At 40.5% G+C, this 19123-nt stretch overlaps 1 protein-coding gene across 1 annotated transcript in view; it reads left to right on the top strand.

The window, feature by feature from the left end:
- Positions 1-16129, top strand: part of LOC129459812 (zinc finger protein 724) — a 283659-nt gene extending 267530 nt beyond the window's left edge. Inside the window, exons 3-4 of the mRNA XM_063616346.1 lie at positions 630-725; positions 13603-16129. Of these exons, the coding sequence (XP_063472416.1) occupies positions 630-725; positions 13603-15248 (1742 nt within the window). The 3' untranslated portion in view covers positions 15249-16129. The remainder of the gene's footprint in view (positions 1-629; positions 726-13602) is intronic.
- Positions 16130-19123: the final 2994 nt, after the last annotated feature.

Genomic DNA, 19123 nt, shown 5'->3' with positions numbered 1-19123 from the left:
GTTGCAGTAGATAACCTCAAGGAGCATGGCACCAGGGAATGACTGTCCTTAGTGTACCTTCTGGTGGCAGGAGCAGAAGTGAGTTTGCCCACATTCTGCATTCATGATAAACGGTTTGCTGTTTGATCATATAGCCTCCAATGGAATGCTGAGTTGGTCACAACCCTCAGCCTTTCGGCTCCCAATATCATTTCTCTTTTGTATAATTTCTTTTTGGTAATTTATGCTTTCAGGTTTCTGTTTTCAAGAAACTCATAGGGATTTTTCCATAGAGAAAAAAATTTCAAGATGTTTCATCTTGACCTGAACTTACCACATTCTTGAGCTGATCTCTGTCCTTCACTTTAGATTTATGGTAATTTCAAAATTTTACTGGCATAAAATATTGTTGCTTACACCTTAAAATCTAATTGCCACCACCAATTTTTAATTCCGTAGTACCAGGTGATAAAATTAAGAACCTACAAAATTAGAGTATTTTCTAAATATTTAGAAATTTCTGTTGTAATTTAGTATTTTGGGATAAATGTATTAGAATATTCTATTACGTCCTCTTTAGTGAGCACATTACTAAGTTGTTAATTGGAGAATATGAGCAAGATGCATGTTACTCATTTTTAATAAAACAGGTATTGCTGCCCCTAAGCCAGACCTGATCATTTTTCTGGAGCAAGGAAAAGAGCCCTGGAATGTGAAGAGACATGAGATGGTGGAAGAACCGCCAGGTAGGTGAGAGTGAATACAGACAACATGGATGAGAGGTCCAAAGTCAAGGAGAAAGCCAGTCCTTAAAGTGATATGGGAAGCTGTGTTCCAAAAGAAATAGTTTCTGGAAAGCCTAATTGTTATTTTTATTTTTTAATTTTCTCTCACACAGTGGCATCTTCTGTCTTATGCTTTTAAAATTTCTAAGAATTCTTCTTTCCCTTCAGTAATCTTCCTTCAAGTTTACAGTGACAGCCAAAGTACTGTTCATGGCATACAAGAGAGTGCACAATCTGAGTTTTGTTTTTGTTTTTGTTTTTGTGGACACAGATATTTGCATAATTTTAAGGTACTCCATGTTAAACTATCTTTTAAGTTCTCTTTTTCCATCATCTCTGAAATATGTGAGAGTAGTGGTTTCTGTATCGTTGGGTGCTTTTTGTTCATTTTTCTGCACAGTTTCATCCTGTTTTTATTACTATAGTCTTGAAATATAGTTGGAAATTATAAAGTATGTTGTCCTGCTTTTTTCTTTTTCCTCAAGATTGCCTTGTCTATTCACAGTTTCTTGTAGTTTCATGTAAATTTTATGATTGTATTTTTCATTACTGTGAAAAAAACCCACTGGAATATTGATAGAGAGTTTATTGAATCTAGAGACCACTTTGGATAATATGGCATTTTAACATTTATTCTTTGAATCGATAGACAAAATATATTTAAATTTATTTGTGTTCTCTCATTTTTCATTGATAAATCTTTCACTTGAAAAGTTTTTCAGCTCCTCGGTTAAATTTGTTCTCAGATATTTATTATTTTACTGCTATTGTAAATAAGATTGTTTTCTTCCTCTATTTTATCAGATAGTTTAAGTGTATGGAATCATAACTTGTAGTTAATTTTATATTTTACTAATTTACTGAGTGTATTTTAAAAGGTTTTAATGTACTGTTTATGGTTTTTTTATAGAGAACATTGCATAATCTACAAGCAGCAATGTTTTACTTATTTGTCTTCAATTTCAATGACTTTAATTTTTTTTTTGACTAATTTTTCTTCCACATACGTCAAGTGCTGTGTTAAAATAGAAGCATTGACAATGGGCACAATATACTTTTGTGTTGCTGTCTCAATTTGAAGGTGCAAACACTTCTTAAAGTTTTTATAAACTGGTTTCAGAGGGTAAAAATCTTCTTTTGTTGGGCCTCCAGGGTGATAGAATACCCTCTGGGTTTGTAGTAGAGTGGGGTTGTAGCTTGGTCACAAGGCTGCTGGCTCTGCACTAGGGTTGGCTTATTACAAGGGGCTTGGGTAGTCATAATTCTCATTTTATTTTTGGAGAGAGTAAATATCCTTCAGGACTTTGCTCAGTAGGGTAGACGCTAGGGCAGGTTTCTGCAGTCAGGTCTGCATATGGTGGGCTTTATATTAGGATGTGGATTAGTATGGCTTTCACTGAGTACCAGAGAGGATTTCTGAGGTCACTGTGGGTTTCTACATGGGCAGAAGTGGCCATGAACTGTGGCTTAGGAAGCTGGAACTGAGTCATGAAACTGCTGTTGGGACCAAGGTCTGCAGGCCTGCCAGCATGGCTCTAAATGGGTATCAGTCTCCAGGCCTCTGGAAGACCTAAGACCTCTCACAGACTGTGGCTGGGAGGAGTTTGGGATGATTACAGAGTAAGTTCAAAATTCTCAGTGGGACCAAGTTGGGTGGGACATTTTCTGGTCTGTAGTCAAGAGCAGGGGTCCTGTAGTTTGCCACCTGAGTGAAAGCTTACCTTCTGAAAAGGGTGCTCCTCAATCTTGGGCTTTAGCAAAGTTTCACAATTGCCTCCTTGGATCTCAAAGCTCTCTTAAAGGCACTTATTTTTGAGATGGAGTCTCACTGCATAACCCAGGTTGGTCTTAAAATTTTGGCCTGAAGCAATTCCCAACCTTACTGTACCATGTAGCTGTCATTACAGATGTTAACCATGATGCCTGGTTCTCTCATTAAGACATTTTTGTCGTGGATGACTGACAGGCTTTCTTGCTGTTGGGGGTTAAGCAAATAGGGCACCTTTTTCTTTTTATCTTCTAAGAGTGTAAATGCTTTATAGCTATATATCTCATATAATCTTTGTCTTTTTGTGGCTGACTCATTTCATTTTGCGTAATGTTACCAAGATTTATCTTTATAATTGGTAGAACATTTTCTACTTTTTGAAAACTGAGTGATATTCCGGTATTTTTATATTTCAGATTATATTTACTGAATGATTTGGTGACAGAAATTTGCATTGCCTTTACCTATTAGCTTACAGTAATACTTATTGCTATGTAAATGACTCCTCATAATGACCATACATGTTAAAGTATATATATGTGTTGCATTCTATTTCATTAGTCTAATTTTTCATCCTTATACCAGATTGTTTTAATACTGTAGCTTGGAATGTTTTTTGAAATCAGGAACTTTAATGCCTGCAACACTGCTTTATTATTATTATTATTTTAAGATCGTTGGGAACTTTATTGTCTTTTGAGATTCTATATACTTTTGGGGTTACTGTTTCTATTTCTTCAAAAATGCAATGAGAAATTTGAAAAACATTTCATTAAATTTGTAGATTACATTGACCAGGATGAACATCTTTACAATGTTAACTATTACAACCTTTGCATAAGAGCATGCTTGAGTGTTCTGTTAAATTCCTATGTGTGTGTGTGTGTGTGTGTGTGTATATATATGTGTGTGTGTATATATATGTGTGTATATATATGTGTGTGTGTATATATAGTGTGTGTGTATATATGTGTGTGTGTGTGTGTATATATATATATAGTTTTTTTTTTGAGACAGAGTCTTGCTCTATATCCAGGCTGGAGTGCAGTGGCACAGTCTCGGCTCACTGCCATCTCCACCTCCTGGGTTCAAGTGATTCCTTTGCCTCAGCCTCCTGAGTAGCTGGGACTACAGGTGCATGCCACCAAGCTTGGCTAGTTTTTCATATTTTAGTAGAGACAGGGTTTCACTATGTTGGCCAAAATGGTCTCTATCTCCCGACCTCAGGTGATCCGCCCGCCTCGGCCTCCCAGATTGCTGGGATTACAGGCATGAGCCATCACGCCTGACATTTTTTTTTCAATTTTTTTCTATTATTGTATACTTGCATTTGAGTTTAGTCATAGAAAATAATTCATAAAATTTCAGTTTTAAACAATTCGGTAAGACTTCTTTTTTGGCCTAAGAGGTGGTCTATCAAGAAATATGTTGTATGAGCTATTGAGAAGGGTGTATATCCCGATGTTGAGAAGTGCTCTCTATACGTCTGTCAGAAATAGTTGTTTTATAACACCTTTAAGTAGTCCGTTTCCTGTTAATATTCTGTTTTGATTTTTTTATTATACTTTAAATTCTGGGGTACATGTGCAGAACGTGCAGGTTTGTTACATAGGTATGCACGTGCCATGGTGGTTTGCTGTACCCATCAACCCATTACCTACGTTAGGTATTTCTCCTAATGTTATTCATCCCCTAGCCTCCCACCCCTGACAGGCCCCAGTGTGTGATGTTTCCCTTCCTGTGTCCCTGTGTTGTCATTGTTCAACTCCCACTTATGAGTGACAGCATGCTGTGTTTGGTTTTCTGTTCTTGTGTTAGTTTGCTGAGAATGATGGTTTCCAGCTTTATCCATGTCTCTGCAAAGGACATGAACTCATCCTTTTTTATGACTGCATACCATTCCGTGGTATATATGTGCCACATTTTCTCTATCCAGTCTATTACTGATGGTCATTTAGGTTGGTTCCAAATCTTTGCTGTTGTGAATAGTGCTGCAATAAACATATGCATGCATGTGCCTTTATAGTAGAATGATTTATCATTTTGGGGGTATATACCCAGTAATGGGATTGCTGGGTCAAGTGGTATTTTTAGTTCTAGATCCTTGAAGAATCGCCACGTTGTCTTCCACAATGGCTGAACTAATTTACACTCCCACCAACAGTGTAAAAGCATTCCTACTTCTCTACATCTTCTCCAGCATCTGTTGTTTCCTGACTTTTTAATGATCACCATTCTAACTGGCATGAAGTGGTATCTCATTGTGGTTTTCATTTGCATTTCTCTAATGACCAGTGATGATGAGCTTTTTTTCATGTTTGTTGGCCACATAAATGTCTTTTTTTGAGAAGTGTCTGTTCATATCCTTTGCCCACTTTTTGATGCAGTTGTTTTTTGTTGTTGTTGTTGTCGTAAATTTGTTTAAGTTCTTTGTGGATCCTGGATATTAGCCCTTTGTCAGATGGATAGATTGCAAAATTTTTCTCACATTCTGTAGGTTGCCTGTTCACTCTGATGATAGTTTCTTTAGCTGTGCAGAAGCTCTTTAGTTTAATTAAGTCCCATTTGTCAATTTGGCTCTTGTTGCCATTGCTTTTGGTGTTTTAGTCATGAAGTCTTTGCCCATGCCTATGTCCTGAATGGCATTGTCTAGGTTTTCTTCTAGGGTTTTTATGGTTTGAGGTGTTACATTTAAGCCTGTAATCCATCTTGAGTTAATTTTTATATAAGGTGTAAGGAAGGGGTCCAGTTTCAGTTTTCTGAGTATGGCTAGCCAGTTTTTTCAACACCATTTATTAAATAGGGAATCCTTTTCCCCATTGCTTGTTTTTTTCAGATTTGTCAAAGATCAGATGGTTATAGATCTGTGTTGTTATTTCTGAGGCCTCTGTTCTGTTCCATTGGTTTATATATCTGTTTTGATACCAGTACCATACTGTTTTTGTTACTGTAGCCTTGTAGTATAGTTTGAAGTCAGGTAGCGTGATGCCTCCAGCTTTGTTCTTTTTGCTTAGGATTGGCTATATGAGCTTTTTTTTGGTTCCATATTAAATTTAGTGTTTTCAAAATCTGTAAAGAAAGTTTTTTTTTTTTTTTTTTTATTTTTTTTGCATACAAAAACAATAAACATTTTCTAAAAATACATACAAACAAAAAGATGCGTATCAAACATATTAGGAAGGTTGCACATGGGAAGTCGGGGAATAGAAATGGGGGTGGGAGTTAAAATAAATGAGAGAGGGACTTTATATGGATCAGTGATAATAACTCAATCCTCTATTTGACAAAGAAGAGGGAGAAGGAAGAGGAAGAAAAAGAAAGTGGGATAAAGGAGCAGAAAGGGAGGAAAATAGAAAAAATTAGAGTATGACTCCAGGGTAGACCTGTTTTGTTGTCACTGAGTTGGTTGGTTGGTTTGTCTGTTGTATTCTTCATGTTTCGCCAAGTTGGCCAGACTGGTCTCGAACTCCTAGCCTGAAGTGATCAACCCGCCTCGCCCCCCAGAGTGCCGGGACCACAGGCGTGAGCCACCACGTCCAGCCCCCACATTGCTTTTGGCCTCCGTGGTAGACCTCCCAGACGGAGCGGCCAGGCAGAGGAGCTCCTCACTTCTACAGACACGGGGCGGCCGGGCATAGGGGCTCCTCACTTCCCAGACGGGGCGGCCAGGCAGAGACGCTCCTCACTTCTTCCCAGACGATAGGTGGCCGGGCAGAGGCGCTCCTCACTTCCCAGACGGTGGGTGGCCGGGCAGAGGCGCTCCTCACTTCCCAGACGGTGGGTGGCCGGGCAAAGGCGCTCCTCACTTCCCAGATGGTGGGTGGCCGGGCAGAGGCGCTCCTCACTTCCCAGACGGTGGGTGGCCGGGCAGAGGCGCTCCTCACTTCCCGGACGGGGCGGCCGGGCAGAGGCGCTCCTCACTTCCCAGACGGGGCGGCCGGGCAGAGGCGCTCCTCACTTCTTCCCAGACGGGGTGCCCGGGCAGAGGCGCTCCTCATTTCTTCCCGGACGGGGCGGCCGGGCAGAGGCGCTCCTCACTTCCCAGACGGGGCGGCCGGGCAGAGGCGCTCCTCACTTCTTCCCGGACGGGGCGGCCGGGCAGAGGCGCTCCTCACTTCTTCCCGGACGGGGCGGCCGGGCAGAGGCGCTCCTCACTTCTTCCTGGACGGGGCGGCCGGGCAGAGGCGCTCCTCACTTCTTCCCGGACGGGGCAGCCGGGCAGAGGCGCTCCTCACTTCTTCCCGGACGGGGCGCCCGGGCAGAGGCGCTCCTCACTTCTTCCCGGACGGGGCGGCCGGGCAGAGGCGCTCCTCACTTCTTCCCGGACGGGGCGGCCGGGCAGAGGCGCTGCTCACTTCCCAGACGGGGCGGCCGGGCAGAGGCGCTCCTCACTTCCCAGACGGGGCGGCCGGGCAGAGGCGCTCCTCACTTCCCAGACGGTGGGTGGCCGGGCAGAGGCGCTCCTCACTTCCCAGACGGTGGGTGGCCGGGCAGAGGCGCTCCTCACTTCTTCCCGGGCGGGGCGGCCGGGCAGAGGCGCTCCTCACTTCTTCCCGGACGGGGCGCCCGGGCAGAGGCGCTCCTCACTTCTTCCCGGACGGGGCGGCCGGGCAGAGGCACTCCTCACTTCTTCCCGGACGGGGCGGCCGGGCAGAGGCACTCCTCACTTCTTCCCGGGCGGGGCGGCCGGGCAGAGGCGCTCCTCACTTCTTCCCGGACGGGGCGGCTGGGCAGAGGCGCTCCTCACTTCCTCCCGGACGGGGTGGCCGGGCAGAAGCGCTCCTCACCTCCCAGACGATGGGAGGCCGGGCAGAGGCGCTCCTCACTTCCCAGACGGGGCGGCTGGGCAGAGGTGCTCCTCACTTCCCAGACGGTGGGTGGCCGGGCAGAGGCGCTCCTCACTTCCCAGACGGGGCGGCCGGGCAGAGGCGCTCCTCACTTCCCAGACGGTGGGTGGCCGGGCAGAGGCGCTCCTCACTTCCCAGACGGTGGGTGGCCGGGCAGAGGCGCTCCTCACTTCCCAGACGGTGGGTGGCCGGGCAGAGGCGCTCCTCACTTCCCAGACGGTGGGTGGCCGGGCAGAGGCGCTCCTCACTTCCCAGACGGTGGGTGGCCGGGCAGAGGCGCTCCTCACTTCCCAGACGGTGGGTGGCCGGGCAGAGGCGCTCCTCACTTCCCAGACGGTGGGTGGCCGGGCAGAGGCGCTCCTCACTTCCCAGACGGGGCGGCCGGGCAGAGGCGCTCCTCACCTCCCAGACGGGGCGGCCGGGCAGAGGCGCTCCCCACCTTCCAGATGGGGCGGCGGCCGGGCAGGGGCTGCAATCCCAGCACCCTGGCAGGCCAAGGCAGGCGGTTGGGGGGTAGAGGCTGCCGCGAGGCCAGACCACGCCACCGCCCTCCAGCCCGGACAACACCGAGCACTGGATGAGCGAGACTCCGTCTGTAGTCCCAGTACCTCGGGAGGCTGAGGCGGGCAGAGCACTCGGCGTCAGGAGCTGGCGACCAGCGTGGCCAAGATGGCGAACACGTGCCTGCATCCAAAGGAGAAAAGGCAGGCAGCGGTGGCGCGCGCCGGCAGTCCCAGGCAGTCCGCGGCGCGGGCAGCAGCAAGCCGAGTAGATTGTAGCCTCGGCCAGAGAGGGGAAAGAAAGAAAGGAAGGAAGGAAGGAAGGAAGGAAGGAAGGAAGGAAGGAAGGAAGGAAGGAAGGATCTGTAAAGAAAGTTAATGGTAGCTTGATGGAATAGTGTTGCATCTATAAATTACTTTGGGCAGTATGGCCATTTTCATGATATTGATTCTTCCTATCCATAAGCATGGAATGTTCTTCCATTTGTTTGTGTCCTCTCTTATTTTCTTGAGCAGTGGTTTGTAGTTCTCCTTGAAGAGGTCCTTCACATCTCTTGGAAGTTGTATTCCTAGGTATTTTATTCTGTTTGTAGCAATTGTGAATGGGAGCTCAGTCATGATTTGGCTCTCTCTCCATTATTGGTGTATAGGAATGCTTGTGATTTTTGCAAATTGATTTTGTACCCTGAGACTTTGCTGAAGTTGCTTATCAGCTTAAAGAGATTTTGGGCTGAGACAATGGGGTTTTCTAAATCATGTCATCTGCAAATAGAGACAATTTGACTTCCTCTTTTCCTATTTGAATACCTTTTATTTCTTTTTGTTGCCTGATTGCCCTCACCAGAACTTCCAATACTATGTTGAATGGGAGTGGTGAGAGAGGGCATCCTTGTCTTGTGCCAGTTTTAAAAGGGAGTGCTGCTGGTTTTTGCCCATTCAGTATGATATTGTCTGTGGGTTTGTCATAAATAACTCCTATTATTTTGAGATACATTCCATCAATATCTAGTTTATTGAGAGTTTTTAGCATGAAGGGGTATTGAATTTTGTCGAAGGCCTTTTCTGCATCTATGGAGATAATCATGTGGTTTTTATCATTGGTTCCTGTTTACATGATGGATTACGTTTATTCATTTGCATATGTTGAACCAGCCTTGCATGCCACGGATGAAGCCAACTTGATCATGGTAGATAAGCTTTTTGATGTGCTGCTGGATTCAGTTTGCCAGTATTTTATTGAGGATTTTTGCATCCGTGTTCATCAGGGATATTGGCCTAAAGTTTTTCTGTTGTTGTGTCTCTGCCAGGTTTTTGTATCAGGATGACGCTGGCCTCATAAAATGAGTTAGGGAGGCTTCCCTCCTTTTCTATTGTTTGGAATAGTTTCAGAAAGAATAGGATCAGCTCTTCTTTGTACCTCTGGTAGAATTCAGCTGTGAATCCATTGGGTCCTGGACATTTTTTGTTGATAGGCTAATAATTACTGCCTCAATTTCAGAACTTGTTATTGGCCTATTCAGGGATTTGACTTCTTCCTGAATTAGACTTGGAAGGGTGCATGTGTCCAGGAATTTATTCATTTCTTCTAGACTTTCTAGTTTATTTGCTTAGAGATGTTTATAGTATTCTTTGGTGGTAGTTTGTATTTCTGTGGAATCAGTGCTGATGTCCCCTTTATTAGTTTTGATTGTGTCTATTTGATTCTCTCCTTCTTTATTAGACTGTCTAGCAGTCTGTCTATTTTGTTGATCTTTTAAAAAAATCAGCTCCTGGATTCATTGAATTTTTTTTTTTTTAAGAGTATTTTACGTCTCTCCTTCTGTTCTGCTCTGTTCTTAGTTGCTATCTTCTGCTAGGGTTTGAGTTTATTTGTTCTTGCTTCTCTGATTCTTTTAATTGTGATTTTAGTATGTCTATTTTAGATCTTTCCTGCTTTCTTTTATGGGCATTTAGTGCTATAAATTTTCCTCTAGACACTGCTTCGTCTGTGTCCCAGAGATTCTGGTACGTTGTGTCTTTGTTCTCATTGATTTCAAAGAACTTTTTTATTTCTTCTTTCATTTTGTTATTTATCCTTAGTCATTCAGGAACAGGTTGTTCAGTTTCCATGTTGTGTGGTTTTGAGTGAGTTTGTTAATCCTGAGTTCTAATTTGATTGCACTGTGGTCTGAGTGACTGTTATGATTTCCATTTTTTTACATTTGCTGAGGAGTGTTTTACTTCCAATTATGTGGTCAGTTTTAGAATAAGTGCGATGTGGTGCTGAGAAGAAAGTATATTCTGTTGATTTGGGGTAAAGAGTTCTGTAGATGTCTGTTAGGTCTGCTTGGTCCAGAGCTGAGTTCACATCCTGAATATCCTTGTTAGTTTTCTGTCTCATTGATGCGGCTAATATTGACAGTGGGGTGTTAAGGTCTTCCACCATTATAGTGTGGGAATCTAAGTCTCTTTGTAGGTCCCTAAGAACTTGCTTTATGATTCTAGGTGCTCCTGTATTGGGTGCATATATATTTAGGATAGTTAGCTCTTCTTGTTGCATTGACCCCTTTACCATTATGTAATGCCCATCTTTGTCTCTTTTGATCTTTGTTGGTTTAAAGTCTGCTTTATCAGAGACTAGGATTGGAACCCGTTTTCTTTTGTTTTTTTTGCTTTCCATTTGCTTGGTAACTATTCCTCCATCCATTTATTTTGAGTCTATGTGTGTCTTTGCACATGAAATGGGTCTCTTGAATACAGCACTTAGATGGATCTTGACGCTATTCAATTTGCCAGTCTGTGTCTTTTAATTGGGGGCATTTAGTCTATTTGCATTTAAGGTTAATATTGTTATGTGTGAATTTGATCCTGTCATTATGATGCTAGCTGGTTATTTTGCCCATTAGTTGATGCAGTTTCTTTATAGTGTTGATGGTCTTTACAATTTGGTATGTTTTTGAAGTGGCTGGTACCAGTTGTTCCTTTGTATGTTTAGTGCTTCCTTCAGGAGCTCTTGTAAGGCAGGCCTGCTGGTGACAAAATCTCTCAGCATTTGCTTTTCCATAAAGGATTTTATTTCTCCTTCACTTATGAAGCCTAGTTTGGCTGGATATTAAATTCTGGGTTGAAATTCCTTTCTTTAAGAATGTTGAATATTGGCTCCCAGTTTCTTCTGGCTTGTAGGGTTTCTGCAGAGAGATCCACTTTTAGCCTGATGGGCTTCCATTTGTGGGTAACCCGACTTTTCTCTCTGGCTGCCCTCAACATTTTTTCTTCATTTCAACCTTGGTGAATCTGGTGATTGTGTGTCTTGGGGTTGCTCTTCTCGAGTAGTATCTTTGTGGTGTTCTCTATATTTTCTGAATTTGAATGTTGGCCTGTCTTGCTAGGTTGGGGACATTCTCCTGGATGATATCCTGAAGAGTGTTTTCCAACTTGGTTCCATTCTCCCCATCACTTTCAGGTACCCCGATCAAACGTAGATTTGGTCTTTTCACATAGTCCCATGTTTCTTGAAGGCTTTGTTCATTTCTTTTTATTCTTTTTTCTCTAATCTTGTCTTCTTGCTTTATTTCATTAAGTTGATCTTCAGTCTGTGATATCCTTTCTTCCGCTTTATCGATTCAGCTATTGATACTTGTGCATGTTATCACGAAGTTCTCATGCTGTGTTTTTCATCTCCATCAGGTCATTTATGTTCTTCTCTAAACTGGTTCTTCCTGTTAGCAATTCATCTAACCTTTTTTCAAGGTTCTTAGCTTCCTGACATTGGGTTAGAACATGCTCCTTTAGCTCAGAGGAGTTTGTTAATACCCACTCACCTCTGAAGACTACTTCTGTCAATTTGTCAAACTCATTCTCTGTTCAATTTTGTTTCTTTGCTGGTGAGGAGTTGTGATCCTTTGAAGGAGAAAAGGCATTCTGGTTTTTGGAATTTTCAGCCTTTTTACACTGGCTTGTCCCCATCTTTATGGATTTATCTACCTTTGGTATTTGATGTTGAGGACCTTCAGATGGGGTCTCTGAGTAAACATCCTTTTTGTAGATGTTGCTTCTGTTCCTTTCTGTTGGTTAGTTTTTCTTTTAACAGTCAGGCCCCTCTGCTGCAGATGTGCTGGAGCTTACTGGAGGTCCACTCCAGACCCTGTTTTCCTGGGTATCACCAGCTGAGGCTACAGAACAGCAAAAACTGCTGCGCATTCATTCCTCTGGAAGCTTCATCCCAGAGGCCACCCGCCAGATGCCAACCAGAGCTCTCCTGTATGTGGTGTCTGTCAGCTTCTACTGGGAGGTGTCTCCCAATTAGGAGACACGGGTGTCAGGGACCCACTTGAGGTGGCAGTCTGACTCTTAGCAGAGCTAAAACTAGATGTTGTTTTTTTACATTATGTTATTTTCAGTGGTAAGAACTGCTTTCAGCATCTTTCCTATGGAAGGCATATGCAGTGCCAATATACTTTTTATGAATTTTGTTATTTTGAAAGGTTTTTTTTTCTATTAGGCAGGACAGATTTGCTGATTTGGTATCATTCTCACTTGACAGCTATTTTTTTTTCTAGGACTTTGACTATATCACACAGTTCTCTTCTGGCCTGTAAATCCTTTGTTGACAATTCACTGGTTATCTCATAAGACTATGTTTGCAAATCACTTTTATCTTGCAGCTCCTGAGATTCTCTTTTTGTTTGTAACTATTCAAATTGTGATTATAAATATGTTTTTGTTATAAATATATTTGTGTGTATCCTAATTTGCTTTTTGAGCTTGTTTTTAATTTTTACATTATTTTATCTTAATTTTAGAATTAGTTATTTTGTTTTGTATTTTTTATCACCACAATGTAGATATTTTTGTTCTTATCCTCATTTTTCTGATTTTCTAGTCTTTTGTGTTCCTGTTTCACTCAGAGTATTATTCAATCTTTAAAATTAGTATATACATTTTTAATGGTTTCTGTAAATTGTATAATATTTTTGATGAGATTATATTGCCCTATTTTGTATAGATTGTAGTCTTTGAGATTTGGACATTTAAAAATTTATAATGTAGCTTTGTCCTGGTGTAGTCAGAAAACAATGGTCTTGGCTAGAGATTATGTGGGTCTCTCAAACATCTTCAGATTTGTCTTGTCTGAAATTTTGTGCTTTAGTTAAAAGAGATTATTTATGTTTCTTCTGAAAAGTAGTTACTTGGTACGCCTGTTCTCTCTCTGCAGCACTGCAGTGCTCTGCTGCAGTGTATTTACCTTTGGTCTCAGCAGACTCAAACTGTCATTTCTAAGTATACCACCATATCTTTCAGCACTTTATGTCATGGGAGACAGAAACCAGTGTGTGGAAAGGCCTGTAGAAGACAGAAGTCAAGTTGTATGTGCCAATATTTTACTTGCCTTTAGAAAAAAAAACAGAAGTTGACAATTTACTTCTGAAGGGACTAGGTAATACTGAGGAGCAGAAAGAGTTGATTGGGTAAATTTAACAAACTTTTCTTTTTTTCTATGTGGCTCTTTGCATTGGGCTTAATTCAGACATTGTACACACTTAACTCATGTATAAATTATCCACATATGTATTTTGATCTGTATGCTTTTATTATATTTATATGTATGTGAAGAATTAGGGCCTGTGTCATACTGCAATGTCATCTTGCTTATGTAGTTTGAATAATTTTATAGGTTAGATTTGGAAACTATATTTATCTGAGTCTAATAAGTGGACTAATTTGTTATTTTTATTTCTTTTCAGTTATATGTTCTCATTTTGCTCAAGACCATTGGCCAGAGCAGGGCAGAGAAGATTCTTTCCAAAAAGTGATATTGAGAAGATATGAAAAATGTGGACATGAGAATTTACAGTTAAAAATTGGTTGTACCAATGTGGGTGAGTGTAAGATGCACAAAAAAGGTTATAATAAGCTTAACCAGAGTTTGACAACTACACAGAGCAAAGTATTTCAATGTGGCAAATATGCAAACATCTTTCATAAATGTTCAAATTCAAAAAGACATAAGATAAGGCATACTGGAAAGAAACTTTTGAAATGTAAAGAATATGTCAGATCATTTTGCATGCTTTCACACCTATCTCAACATAAAAGAATTTATACTAGAGAGAATTCCTACAAATGTGAAGAACATGGCAAAGCTTTTAACTGGTCCTCAACCCTTACTTATTATAAGAGAATTCATACTGGAGAGAAACCCTACAAATGTGAAGAATGTGGCAAAGCCTTTAGTAAGTTCTCAATCCTTACTAAGCATAAGGTAATTCATACTGGAGAGAAACATTACAAATGTGAAGAATGTGGCAAAGCCTTCACCTGGTCCTCAAGCCTTATTGAACATAAGAGAAGTCATGCTGGAGAGAAACCCTACAAATGTGAAGAATGTGGCAAAGCCTTTAGTAAGGCCTCAACCCTTACTGCACATAGGACAATTCATGCTGGAGAGAAACCCTACAAATGTGAAGAATGTGGCAAAGCTTTCAACTGGTCCTCAAACCTTATGGAACATAAGAGAATTCATACTGGAGAGAAACCCTACAAATGTGAGGAATGTGGCAAAGCCTTTGGTAACTTCTCAACCCTTACTAAACATAAGGTAATTCATACTGGAGAGAAACCCTACAAATGTGAAGAATGTGGCAAAGCCTTCAGCTGGCCCTCAAGCCTTACTGAACACAAGAGAATTCATGCTGGAGACAAACCTTACAAATGTGAAGAATGTGGCAAAACCTTTAAGTGGTCCTCAACACTTATTAAACATAAGATAATTCATACTGGAGAGAAACCCTACAAATGTGAAGAATGTGGCAAAGCCTTTAGTACGTTCTCAAGCCTTACTAAACATAAAGTAATTCATACTGGGGAGAAACACTACAAATGTGAAGAATGTGACAAAGTCTTTAGCTGGTCCTCAAGCCTTACTACACATAAGGCAATTCATGCTGGAGAGAAACTCTACAAATGTGAAGAATGTGGCAAAGCCTTTAAGTGGTCCTCAAACCTTATGGAACATAAGAGAACTCATACTGGAGAGAAACCCTACAAATGTGAAGAATGTGGCAAAGCCTTCAGTAAGGTTGCAAACCTTACTAAACATAAGGTAATTCATACTGGAGAGAAGCACTACAAATGTGAAGAATGTGGCAAAGCCTTCATCTGGTCCTCAAGACTTAGTGAACATAAGAGAATTCATACTGGAGAGAAACCCTACAAATGTGAAGAATGTGGCAAAGCCTTTAGCTGGATCTCAGTCCTTAACAAACATAAGAAAATTCATGCTAGAAAGAAATTCTACAAATGTGAAGAATGTGGTAAAGACTTCAACCAATCCTCACACCTTACTACTCATAAGAGAATTCATACTGGAGGAAAAACCCTACAAATGTGAAAAATGTGGCAAAGCTTTCAATTAGTTCTCAACCCTTACTGAACATAAGGGAATTTATACAGGAGGGAAACCCTACAAATGTGAAGAATGTGGCAAATTTTTTTAACTGTTCCTCAATCCTTACTAAACACAAGGTAATTCATACTAGAGGGAATTCCTACAATTGTGTGGAATGTGGCAAAGCCTTTAACCAGTCCTTAAGGCTTACTACATACAAGACAACTCATACTGGAGAGAAACCATACACGTGTGAAGAATGTGGGAAAGCCTCTAACAGATCCTCAGTTCTTAACAGATATAAGCTAATTCATACTAGAGAGAAACTACAAACCTGAAAGATGTGACAAGGCTTTTGGCAACACCTGAAACTTTTCTGAATATAAAAGAAATCATACTGGTGAGAAATCCTAGAAATGTGAAGAATGTGACAGAGCCTTTAAATGGCTGTCACACTTGATTGTAGGTAAGATAACTCATACTGGAGAAAACTACTAGCATAAACAATATGGCAAAACATTTAACCAATGCTCATGCCTTATTGCAAAGGAAAGCTTTATACTAGCCTGGGCAACAGAGGGAGACTCTGTCTGGGGGAAAAAATGTGAACGTCATTAATATCTTCTCACATCTTATTCAGCATCAGAGAGTTCATACTAAATAAAAGCATTAAAAGTGCAATTGCTGTCAATAGATCTTTCAGAAAATATAAGGCCTTAAAGTACAGAAGAATATTTATTTTGAGGAAACACATTATAAATATAAAGAGGGTTGTAGTACCTTTACATGTATCACAGGTTTTATTGCACACATTTTGTACTATAGGAAAACTCTGAGGTAGTTGTTCCAGCTTTGCTCAACATCAGAGAATTTATATTGAAGAATAGCCCTGCAAATTTAATGAATTTGGAAAAACATTTTTTCAAAAACTACAGATTATAAAACACAAAAGTTTATACTAAAATATATTTTTGCAGATGAAGTAAATACTTAAAAAATTTAATCCAAAATTAAGTAAATATCAGAGAATTCACAGTAGAAATATCTGTCTCTGAAACTTCAGACGTTACACTTAATCAGGTTGCTGAGTATAGGAAAAAATCCAAAACTAAAGTTGGCAAAAAGAAAAATTATTTGTATATAACTTTAAAAGAAGTAGATCTTTGAAGAGTTATAATTTCATTTAAAGTACACTTTTGTCTTGAAAATAGAAATTTTTTGCCCAGACACAGTGGCTTACATCTGTAAGGCCAACACTTTGGGATGCCGAGGTGGGTAGATCACCTGAGTTCAAAACCAGCCTGGCCAACTTGATGAAACCCCATGTCTACTAAAAAGAAACACAAAAATTAGTAAAGCATGGTGGTGCACATCTGTAGTCCCAGCTACTTGGGAGGCTGAGGCGTGAGAATCACTTGAACTTGGGAGCCAGAGGTTGCAGTAAGCTGAGATGTTGCTACTGCATTGCAGCCTGGGTGATCGAGTAAGACTGTCTCAAAAGAAGAAAAAAAAAAGCCAGCTTATTTGGAAACTGAATAATGATGGAATTCATCTCTTAAATTACTTCATGCTATTTCTTCATTTCTGTTGTATTCACATGTAAAAAAAATGTGATCAATCCTGCATCAAAGATTTGGGAGACTTTATTAGGTGGTCATTATTTATTACCTTATGGATGACTAAGGACATTAAAATGTAAGATGCATGGTGAAAATCTAAGTAGAAAGGCTGTTTGTGGTTAACTTACAGAATTGAGTGATGAAGGGCATTTCGAGTAGTATTCTTTTCTTTTCTTTTTTTTTTTTTTGAGAGGTAATCTCACTCTGTTGCCCAGGCTGGAGTGCAGTGGCATAATCTCGGCTCACTATAAGTTCCTCCTCCCAGGTTCAAGCTATGCTCTTGTCTCCACCTCCCAAGTAGCTGAGATTACAGGTGCCCATGACCACATCCAGCTAATATTTCTATTTTAGTAAAACAAGATTTCACCATGTTGGCCAGCCTGTTCTTCAACTTTTGACCTCAAGTGATTTGCCTGCCTTGGCTTCCCAAAGTGCTGTGATTATAGGTGTGAGCCACTGCGCCCAGCCCTAAGTAATATTCTAATGTGTTATTATGAGAGAAAATCATTCTTATAGTTAAAATTAAATCAAAATAATTAGTATGTCATTTTACTAATTGTACTTTTATGTGATAAAACTACTTTTTTTAAAGTTTTAGATTGTGTTAATTTTTCAATTCAACATTTATAACGTTAAATACTGTTATACATTCAATAAAGTGTTATGCCACTAATTTTAACCTATTCCACCTTACTCAAGGGTATATTTAAAAGATGGTAACAATACACTATTTGGTAACATAATAGACTAAAATCTCTAGTATTCGTAAACTACAAATAGGTTAAAGAATATGGTTCCTGTAGGTTAAATTTTTTTTACATTTAAATTTATTGTTCTTAGTTTTTGTGTTTACATAATATGTGTATATATTTATGCCATATGTGACATATTTTGATAGTCATACAATATATAATCATCACATTGTAATAAATAAAGTACCTATAGCCTCTGGCTTTTATGTTTTGTATTACAAACAATTCAATTCTACAGTCTTAGTTATTCTAAATTGTACAGTCAAATTGTTATTGGCTACATGGTTATTTTTATGGTCATCATAAAAATTATATACAAGCATAAATAAAATCAATATATTTCTGAGTCCTGAATAATTTTCAAAAATTCATTATGTATTTTTTGAACACGTGGCCTCTGCCTGAGAGCACATAATAGAGTTTTAGTTTTGACTTACATAGAGTTAAATATACACATCTATTAGCCTAAAGATATAACAGGTTTAAGGAGTAAGGGTGTTTGAATATAAGTTTGTAACTGTTTTCAGAAGAAAAGAGCAATATTCAAACAAAACAAAGCATTTTAATAAGATGTCTAATTTACTAGAAAACAAAAATCCTCAAAAATGCTAAAAGCAAATGTATACTCTGCTTTGTATTCAGTTTATTACACTATTTCACAGCTTATCATTTAGGATCTTTCCTTGCAAATTTTCTGTTTTTACTTGCATGATACTCATGCTAGACCCATAATCTTTTTTTTTTTTTTTTGAGACCAAGTTTCATTCTTGTTGCCCAGGCTCAAGTGCAATAGCGTGGTCTCAGCTCACTGCAACCTCTGCCTCCTGGGCTCAAGCGATTCTCCTGCTTCAGCCTCCTGAGTAAGTGGGATTACAGGCATGTGCCACCACGCCCAGCTAATTTTTGCATTTTTAGTAGAGGTGGGGTTTCACCATGTTGGCCAGATTGGTCTCAAACTTGACCTCAGGTGATACACCCATCTCAGCCTCCCAAAGTGCTGGGATTACAGGCGTGAGCCACCATGCCTGGCCTAGACCCACAATCTTTTTGTTTCTTTTTTTTTATATATATGCTTTTATTTTTCTGTGATTACAAACACAACTGAATATCAAATGCACATAGTAAGAATTACACGGGGAAAAAAAATCAGATACGTTCATATACATATATCACCTTTTCAAGGCTATTTCCATCCAGAATAACCTTGATTTGCCAGGGCCAATAGAAAGAAGTCACAAAATCGCCTTTAGTCATATTTGTGTGTTTGCTTTCTTCTATAATTCCAATACCTCCACCATCAACGACTTGAGATAGCTGCCAAGGTGTTATATAACCAATGCCACCGTCTTCATTCATTCTACAGCGAAGGCTGTCACTTCACACTTGGAAGGTTGCACAGCGGCCAGGCAGAGGTGCTCCTCACTTCCCAGATGGGGTGGCCAGGCAGAGGCACTCCTCACATCCCAGACAATGGGCAGCTGGGCAGAGGCGCTTGTCACATCCCAGA

The sequence above is a fragment of the Symphalangus syndactylus genome, chromosome 13 (genome assembly GCF_028878055.3).
Source record: "Symphalangus syndactylus isolate Jambi chromosome 13, NHGRI_mSymSyn1-v2.1_pri, whole genome shotgun sequence".
Classification (NCBI taxonomy): Eukaryota; Metazoa; Chordata; class Mammalia; order Primates; family Hylobatidae; genus Symphalangus; species Symphalangus syndactylus.
The sequence above is the reverse complement of the archived record's forward strand: the minus strand, read 5'-3'. Positions and strand labels throughout refer to the sequence as shown.